This window comes from Chelmon rostratus, chromosome 15 (assembly GCF_017976325.1).
Source record: "Chelmon rostratus isolate fCheRos1 chromosome 15, fCheRos1.pri, whole genome shotgun sequence".
In the NCBI taxonomy this organism is placed as follows: Eukaryota; Metazoa; Chordata; class Actinopteri; order Chaetodontiformes; family Chaetodontidae; genus Chelmon; species Chelmon rostratus.
The window spans coordinates 17450220-17460298 of NC_055672.1; the positions used below are offsets into that span (position 1 = coordinate 17450220).

Consider the following 10079-nt stretch of genomic DNA (forward strand, 5'->3'; position numbering starts at 1 on the left):
TCCTAATTTTAGTTCTGGGGTGAAAAAAGTGCCCTAACAGCACGCTGTCAGTGTATCTCAAAGTATACGCCCTGAAAATGAAAGAAATATTATGTCTTTGTGCTCTGCATCAAGGGGAAACAACTTTCTAGAACGAGCCCACCTGCTGCCCTTCCAACACAGAGGGTCTGCAGAAGACGCAGTGGGGGGTATCACTTGCGACCCTGATTGATGACCATAGGTCCCGCAGGAAGTAACCCCGCCACCATGAAGGAGTGTTTTTTGAACCCCAAGTGGTATCCGGGAAAACAGAACGACTCCAGTCAGGGAGCGTGTGTACTCATAAGCCATCTTAATGTTTGGATACACTGAGTCACTTGGGATCCTGCTGCAAAAAGGGAACAGAATCAGTGACTGCAGAACAGAGCTCAGAGGGCGTATCCTTAAACTTGCTGTTAAAACTGATCAGTGTGACACCTCAGTGCTTTGTGTTTACCACCTTTTTTGTAGCATTAAAGCACCCTGTGAATAAATTAATTCCTCTTTTCTGTGACCCCTCAGCAATTTTCCATATGAATCAAAACTCAAACGAATGCTGACCTAGTTGCCAGGTTGATTATTGTTGCATATCTAACACATGCTTGTATGTGGACATGGTGGGTAAAATTTATTATACCATTTATGTCTGCATTTTAGAACTATAAAACTTTTTTAATGCCCAAATACATGTTCAAAAAGCATACTGGTATCTCAAAGTTAGACCAAATAAAATTATATATATATATATATATCTATATATCTATCATTCTGTCTGTATATATTGATATATATCTACAGATATAATCCAAATATATATATATATAAATGTAAATCCATAAAGTGTGTGAATCCAATGATTTTCAGTGGCAGACGTCTGAAATAACAGAAAAATGGGATAAAGTGGGTTTTCAGTCAGCACAATTAACAGTCCATATAGCACTTTTTCAGCATGCAGCCCTTCAGAAGCTGAAAAAAAGTTCATGCCCCTTACCCCTCAATTTTTAGCACTCATGAACAATGATAGGGGAAGCAACTTACAAAAAAGGATCCGAGCTGAATTTTAGTGAAATAAAGGTCAGCACGATAGCATCAGCACACTGTTGTTATTTGTCCCTACATGAATCGATTCGTGTTCATTTCACAACCCACAACGGTTTGGGGGCCACTGATAAATCACATGACTGAAATGTGAAAGGGCTATAGTTGCTCTCTTAATTGATCCCTCCAGTCTCAGGGCTACGTTCAATTAGTATGAGATGGTGTCAGTTTTTGCAGGGCACACTATTAAGACCATTCGTCAGTCAGCACCTTTTGTTTTCAGGGAGTTAAAAATCTTGAAGCTGATTTGGCCGATCAGATTCATCAGTGTTTACAACAAACAGACGCAGCCAATAATCTCATTGAATGAGCCACGTCTCAGCTCAGTGGAAAGCCAGTCCAAGTCTTGGCCTGTGTTAAAGGTCAAAGGGTCTCTGCGTTTGTAACAATAAAACAGAGTTGTTTAAGATTAATAACTAATGAGGACCCACTGATACTCAAAAGGGAAGAACATTCCCCTGTAGAACACATCATTCTGTCTTTGCAAGGCAAAAAAAATACCGTCCTTAAATGTTTTTTTACTTGCTGATTGCATTTACACTGAAGGTGCTGTTAAAAAACCACAGAAATGCTCAATGTTACTCAACCAACTACACTGGGCCAGTCCCCAAACCAACTGTGCTGCACACATTCCCCCTGACCTCACCATCCAGTCACAACAGAGGAGATGCAGGCTGCCTGCTGGACGTGGACCAACACATAATTACAAAAGTACATTTTAGTTGTGAGAGTTGAAAGCTGTCTGAATTAATACATGAACCAGTATAAAAATAGCCATTTCTTTTATTCATTGTCATTGCTTTTGGTTCACAAAATGGGTAGAATAATAGAGAAAATGTAACTTTAATTTTATGACAAACTGAATTTTTATATTTTGGGCTGCTGATATTAATTAAAAGAAAATGAGTAAAGGTGTTGATTTGTTGTGGTGGAAAACAGAAATTAAAAAACGTCTAAAATCTCACTAATGAGTTATTCGGTCTATCAAGGAAATTTTTTTCATGACATTTTAGCCAAGACGTGAACGCATCATGCCATTCAAACTGAAGGCCACATTAACACCTAAGACGTAGCCAGGACGTCCACCTTTTCCACCGAGGGAGTCCAGTGTTTAAGAACAATTCCGAAAAATGACTAATAACAGTGCTAATATCTCAACATCTCTGCATCGCGCAAAAACTATGAATTATGCAGAATAGTTTATTCAGCATTACTGTACGGAGAGCATCGTTCAACAGACCACGACAGGGTCATCTGACCGCAACAAAAAGCAATAATGCAATCACAGAAGAGAGCCAAACAAAGAGGTGAGATCAGAAAGCGCGTAAATACGCAGGGACGCGCAGTTGGGTCCGTCAAGGAAAGCTGTGAGGAGGCTGTTCGACACTGCGAACAGGCCGCAGGAGTGAAACGTTCAAGGAGAGGGTGAGCGGAGCCTGTCGGCCTCTGTGGGAAGACTCCCGTAGGCTGGGGAAACATATCCCTTCATGTGGGTGGATTTGGACCGTCAGCTGCTCTCCGGTACACAACGTTCATTAACGTGCACGATCAGATCTCTGATTCCAATCAGGTGTCAGTTACAGCTTAGATAGCATCAGCAGAGGCGCCCGGCCCGCGGACTGATCCGTGGAGGTGTGGGGAGGTTACACCTGAGGGACGACACCACTTTTCCCAGCAGTGGCGTGATGAGCCAGCAGGCTAGATTTCAGTCCCTCAACCGACTTTAGGATTAAATGTCCCGCAAAGACTTCGATCCTTTACTTATCATTTGATTAATTCTCATGTATCTTTACGCATTTATAGCCTTGCTATCACTGCCAACCAGCGACCTGCTATCCAACAGTTAAAGTGTTTCTGTCGAGGACCACTGTGATTAAATGAGACTGGGTGATTTTGGCACTGAGGCCCTCACTGACTGCAGCAGAACTGAAAACCTCCCTCCAGCAGAAAGCTGCAGCAAGTCTTTAAACTGATATCATCAACTTCCACGAATTAGGCCTGAACCGAACAACACACCCTCACAGGGACCTGAGCTGGAATAATATAATCTAAGACAGCATGTGGCATTTAAGAAAGCCTTTATTTTTGAATATTTACAATGAAATTATAAAAATATATAATTAAAGCTTTGGCAAATATTTTACATTTAGACAATTTATCTCTGTTCACATCGTCGAGTCACTGTAGAATTGACACCATGGCCACAATTTAAAGATCATATAATATGTGACGGATTACAGAATAGCCCTTTGTTTTGTTTTGTTTTTAATAAAACATCAATGACAGACTGGCCTGACAAAAAAAAAAAGTTTTTTCAAACCCTCAGAAAGAGGACACAAAGTCTGGTGACATGAAATAGCCCATTTCAATGGAGAGAAAAATAAAAACAATCAACCAATGAGGGGAAACACCGATACATCCATGCAAGCTTACATTCATGTGGCCGTAAAGGCCGATAAAGCTATATACCGCATGTGAACAGGCCTGTGTTTGGCTGGAAGCTGCAAACACCCGGGGAACAAGCCGTTAGTGTTCGGACTTACTGTTGTAGTTGTTGAAATGACTTTTCAGTTAAAATGGATCTGGTAATTTAAGGTGGTGTAAGTCCCGGTTATGATGAGGAGGTCAGGAGGCTGGGTCCGTGCACGCTGTTCAAGTCTTCATGCTGCTGCTGCTGCTTGCTCAGGGGACTGGGCGGCTTTCTGTCTCCTGCACGACACAAAGAAGAAGCACAGTTGGCCCGTGCACGCAGCTTCAGCGTCAAATTTGTGATTTACTCCGGGATACAAACGCACCTAGCCGGAGTTATTCCACCCAAGCGCTCGAGCAGATCTGACCCGCAGAATAAATGCAGAATTATTAACAAGCAGCATTTTTTTCCAAAAATGAAGCTTTTCTTCCATGTTATGTGTGTTAAAATGTCCTCAGAAAGAACACACGGAAGGCCTAAACCTGGTTTAGTCTGGATTGTCAATATTTAATAATTGGCACATAATTAGGATTAATCTGGGATTTGGTAAATGTTTACACTGTCTCGCCGCGGTCATTGCTTATTGCAAAAATGTGTGTGTGCTTGAGAAAGGAACGGAGGAGGCAGGCTATCAGGTCCTATGCGGATATTAAGAGAATATAGAATGAAAATGTAAAAAAGAAAAATGTAAAAAAAAATATTCTAATATAAAGCAAGTTCATCCAAGAGCGACTAATAAAAGAAATGAGGATTCAACACATCTGTCGCCACTTTTCACATGTCCCACCGGTCCCCCCTTTATCTCCAAGCTCTGTACCTTCTCGGGCCTGATGCTTGAAGGTCATGGGCGAGTGGATCTCCCCTGCATGCATGCTCATCCCGCTGCCTGGGTGGGACAGGGACGGGCTCTGCGGCTGCCAGTGGTGGTGGCCCGGGGCCACGTAGCCGCCTGCTGGCCCGCTGTACACCCCGTACTGGTTGGTGGGAGAGTAAGCGCACGCCGAGACATAACTGGACAGTGTGGAGGATGGCTGTAGGCAGGCAGACAAGACATGGTCAACATGAGCCCAGAAACCTCAACTGTATGTGACATTGGCATGTGGCCTGCAGCAGTGGCTCTTAAAGACTGGGTCCGGACGGTTTAGAAGAGGAGGAAATTGAGGAATAGGACATGAGAGTCACTGTAATTTAGTTTACTATAATTAAGACATATTAGAGTATGTATACACAGCTAGGCTTCCTCTGCCTGTCATCTCAGTCCTGAAACAGAAGTAAACTTTTAATCAACAGTCATAAAAGTCTCAGGGGTAAAATCTTATCAAGTAGAGGTCTGTGGCCTCATGTGACTCCGTTTGAGGGTCGCTGATATGGAAACTTCTCACAACTCAGTCACAGGCCTCTGTAGCGTGCGCAGTCATTTTCTAAAGACCTCTGCCCAATTTGGCACTAAACATTCAGACTGTTTCCTTTATATAAAAAAGAAAAGAAAATGGCGTGACAGAGTCACACGTGTCTAGAGAAACTTTACAGGTTGTACAGATGTTTATGTTTTTACCTGTGCGTATTTTATGTCGGCCTCGATGGCTGACTTGTCGATCCCGTTGACTGCGTGAGCCGCGGGGAAAGCTGCCCTGTTGACGCTACTCCACTCCTCCATTTTTGGTGGGTATCCATCCGCCCCAGCAATGGCTGATTTAGAAACAGTAACTTCATGTCAGACGTGTACTACAAAAAGTGACATTGCCGACCACAATGCAGTCCCATTTATCGATATAATGTACTGTGTAAATTATAGACAAATTTGAAATGCTTTACGCACAATCCTGCGTGGGCTTTAAAACATATTTCATTTTAAAAATAAAAAAATGTTTTTAAAGTTATGGTTAACTCAAGATATATATCATCCAATGTCAAAATGATTCTAATTATTAATAAAGTGCGCAATTGTTGACTTGTAAAAAAGTAGGCCCTGTTTTTTAAATTAATCTCATAGAAAAATACAAAACAGAACACACACAAAAAAACAATAAAGTTGAAAGTAAACAACAGCAGCATATTATAGATGTTCTTCTCTTATTTTATCATTTATATTAAAATTTGTTTAGCTTTCTGATACATACATTTATGTAAAGCTTTATGATAGCTTTACATTTACGAATGTGTGCGTAAAAGCAGCATTATTCTCGTTTAAGTGAGCTTACTGCGTCGAGCTTTTCAATTAAAAAAATTAAATCAAAAATATAGATTTACATATAATTTCACAATCATGTTTAAATGGCCAAAAAAATGCACTGGGTCAGACAACCGAACACTGAGTGAAAAAGGACTAGGACTAAAGACTAAAGGACCAGGAAGGCAAAGAAAACTGCCTGTAATGACTACTTGAAGGATTAGGGGGGATATAACAGGTGAGCAAAGTGTTTGGAAATGCATCATCCCATGAAAAGGCCCATTGAGGGTGGACTTAGTGCTTTCTGGCTCAATGGTGAAACGGAGGCCTGTACAACATTTAATGGACACATTGTCCTGCCTGCTGCCAGAACAGGTTGTACGGCGCGATACGGCCATCCATCATGCAAGATAACACGGTAACAACCAGCAGCACTGCTTTATTAGACTCTCACCTGAGAACAGTGAGAACTAAAGGCTTGCGTGTATGGCACGGAGACGCAGAGGCCTAAGATTTGCCACGGAGCAGAGAGGGGCTGTGTTTTCCTCACCTGCAGGATCCATGAAGGCTCGAATACCGAGGATGTTGCTGACGGTGTGCGCAGAAGGCCAGGCCCTGGATATGCTCATATGTCCAGCCGTCACCGGTACTCCAGGAGGGCTGCCCATTTTAGTGCCAGTGGGCGACATGGTGTTGGGGTAGGAATAGGGGTATATGTGGTTGTAGGAGAGGCCGGCCTGTGCGGAGGCTTGCTTACTGCTCTCATACTGGTTGGGCTGGGAGAGATTCCCAATCTTGTTGCGTAAAATCCTGCTGATCGAGCTCACCGACGGGACATTGTACTTGTCACAAACTCCATCAGCCAAAAGCCTGTCCCGGATCTCCCAGGCAAAGATCCCGGGGTCGTTTTGTTTGTATTCCCTGATATTTTTCACCACGTTAGGCGTCGTGACCCGTGGTTTGCTTCCACCGATGGCACCGGGCAAGATGGAGCCCGTCTCGTTGTATCTCGCCAAAATCTTGCTCACGCAGCCGTGGGAGACTCTGAGTTGCCGGCTTATATCGCAGGGCCTGATCCCGAGCTGAGCCAGCTCCACGATTCTTAACCTTATGGCGTTGGGCAGGGGTCGCCCATTGACGAACACGCCGCCTAACTGGTTCACCTCTCCATAGGTTTGCTCTGCGGGAGAATAGAATACACATATTGTCACATATTGACACTGCACGAGCTGTGTACACATGCATCGCAAATTAAATATAAGGCCATCTTATTGCCATTGTGTTCCACATACTGTAATATAATTTATTAAAATAAAAACAGGCCCGATCTATTAATTATTAAGTGACAACTTCAACAAGTTCAGCCTGTGTCATTTTGTCACGAGCTCCGTTAAATTCCAACATAAATTAAGGCTTCAAAAACGAATAACGTGTGAATCTGCACAGACTTTTAACCTCTGGTTGATTATCGCTATTTTGCAACTTTAAAAAGCGTGCAAAATGTTCGGCTGGGTTCACCCTCCACCACCTCTGCTCACACAACCAAAAAAAACAACATTAAAAATGGCGAGCTTGAGGATTTGACAACCGTGAGCTCTCCAAACACACACTTTTTATAGGATAACTGGCGGTGTGGTTCCATTCAAGATTTAAATCTTGAAAACAGACAACAACGCCCGCCGAACAGAGCTGAAAAAATCCAGCATGAAGTGAACTTGACAAGCTGTCGCCAGAAGATTCTCCTCATTTGTACATTATCTGAACTTGGAGGGAAGGGAAAAATGCTTATTTCTGTCTTTACGCAAGCGTGGTGAGCGTGGATACGCTTCCATAAGCTCCCTGCCACTGAAGCATGCACACGGTAACGCGGGCTTACCCATTTGCCTATATGTTTCGAGATGCTGGGAAATATCGGCGCCCCTTCAAGCGTCTGAACGCGTCCGAGCGAAGGCAGAGAAGGAAGGGGAACACGAGGAATGAGCCCCAGAAGAGGGAGAGAAGGGACCTCTTAAAATCTCCTCCGAGTGCAGCGCGCCCCCTTCTTTTTTGGAAGCGAGTGACTGCAAGGTACAATGGCACCGAAGTGATCCTCATCCGATAAAAGCGAATTGGAGTTATCCCGGGGAGCCCGGAGTTTGCTGGAATTAATTTGACGCGTCCTCCACGTCAATCTTCGCTGTTATACGCCGAGCCTCTGCTTTGGTTTCATTGGTCGCCCCGCGCTGGAAACGCTGTCAGCCAATGCAAACCCCATCCGGTTGGAGCCGTGCAACCTCCTTGAATATTTTGCATAGGGGAAGTGGCAGAAAGGGAAGCGTTTCATCCAGCCATGCAGCTGGTAAGGAGATAGACACACTGGTGTGACAGTGGAGGGTGAAGCTTTCCGCACTTGATACCAGTGTTTTCAGCTCTAAAGGAAATTCAACCTCTTCTTTAATTAATACATTTTTTATAAATATTGGTGACATATTTTTAGTTCGCCTCAGAGTCTCATCAATTTGAAACGAATAATAAAATGATGTAAAGCTCAAATTGCACCAATCAGTCGGTTTTTTTGCTGGTTGTGATGCTTACAAATGATGCTTTTAATTCCTTTTACTGAAATACAAATATGTTTGAGCGTGTGTGTAGGAAATCCACCTGAACAGCTATGAGCAGCATCATAAAAAGAAAAAAAAAATCCTATAAAATATCATGAACACACCTGAAATTACGCACCTGTGGATGCAACTGGCACAATGGCTATTTTTTCCCATTTGACGCTATTTTAATAAAATGATTTACAATATTTTTGCTGCAAAATGTCTTTTTTTTGCATATTGGCTCATAAATTGAACATATAACCGTGCAGCGTTGGACACGATCCTTCAGAATCGCGTCACTGGGTCATCAGAGCGAAGAGGGAGCCTGCACACCAGCAGCCTGAGTCTTGTTTTAAGCCAGCGTTGGAGCATCAAACATGGGAAGGCGCTCATGTAATCGATACCTCTGTGGATCGCGGCGCTCCCAGACTCCGGGATATCGACTGGATGCCAGAGACATACATTATCACAGCATGTTTTCGGAGTTTCCTGTGCAAGTTTAGAAGGTATCGTTTATAAGCTCGCAAAACGTTACTTGTAAAACTTAACAGTCGACCCAATGGTAACAAGGTGCAGTGTCCTTATCCCCCTCCCGCCCCCATCCGACCCGACCCGCCGCCTCCACCTCCGCCACCCCTCACCGCTCCGTCTCCTGGCCGCTTCACCGGCCAGGTCTGGGAGCAGGACACATGGAAAGCATCAGGTTGGGTCAGAGGAGCAGAGTCTGGGTGCCGGAGAAGGTCGCTTTAAAGTGATGGGCATTTTATTTCTGTCATCGTGGACCCTCAGTTTGTCTGGATATCAAGTGAGCGCATGCCTCACATTTGCATGCGCGTTGCAGGGTGGTGGTATATTTCTGGGCACACCCTGGCGGATGCGTCACCTGATGAGCATGAATTATGGTTTTAATGATTGGTATTTGACATCTTCTTCAGTCTCTGTCTGGCTGTCTGTCTCTGTCTGTGTCTGTGTGTCTGTCTGTGTCTGTGCTCCACCGCTTGGCTGGCAGGACTCCCCTCATCTGGACAACGTAGGAACTGCATGGTTTTATCAGCACACTGTTTACCTTCACCCGTGCACTATTTTCTGGGTAGGTAAGCGCTTTTCTTAACCTTTCAATAGAAAACTAATGGCAACCATTTTGGGGGGTATTTAATACGGATGGATTATGGATTTAATATTGATTTTCGCCTTATGTGTATACGCTAATTTGTGCATCATTTTCTTTAACGAGTGTATTGGATCAAACATTTGAACTGTTCATCGTGTATTTCTCGTGTATTTTACCTCTATAACTTTTAGATACGATTATTTCTTAAGCATTATTTTTTTCCCCCGTTAATTTACGCATTATTGAGACTTCAGGCCTAATCGTTTTCTGATTTAATGCAAATGCAATGAAGGAATGTCAGGTTTGGTTTTAGACCTAAAATAGTCTTTGTGTCATCATGTTACATGCAAACGTGAATGCAGTCTATATACCGTACCAGCAAATTTTACTTCAATGTTGTTTAGTTTGTTTTGTTTTTTTATTCCCGCAATTCGTTTTTACACTGTCGACAGATTTAAAAAATATGACAAGTCTTATCTAAAGTCCTTGACTTGTGTCCGACAAATTCTACAGGCTTTAGTCTCTGAAGTTCAGATGATTTAAAAGATGTAAAAAGCCAAAATGTGCGCGACAGCAGACGGATTTTCTGCAGTGTAAATTCAGCCTATGTAGGTCAGATAAACAGCAGAG

General features: G+C 43.2%; 1 protein-coding gene across 1 annotated transcript; it reads right to left on the minus strand.

Annotated features, from left to right (window-relative positions):
• Nucleotides 1-3177: 3177 nt before the first annotated feature.
• pax1a (paired box 1a) lies at nucleotides 3178-7920 on the minus strand. The gene is made up of 5 exons (XM_041953832.1): nucleotides 7633-7920; nucleotides 6307-6936; nucleotides 5142-5275; nucleotides 4404-4617; nucleotides 3178-3825 (listed from the first exon to the last, which is right to left on the minus strand). Exons 1-5 carry the CDS (start codon nucleotides 7634-7636, stop codon nucleotides 3728-3730), a joined length of 1080 nt encoding a protein of 359 aa, XP_041809766.1. The 5' UTR covers nucleotides 7637-7920; the 3' UTR covers nucleotides 3178-3727.
• Nucleotides 7921-10079: the final 2159 nt, after the last annotated feature.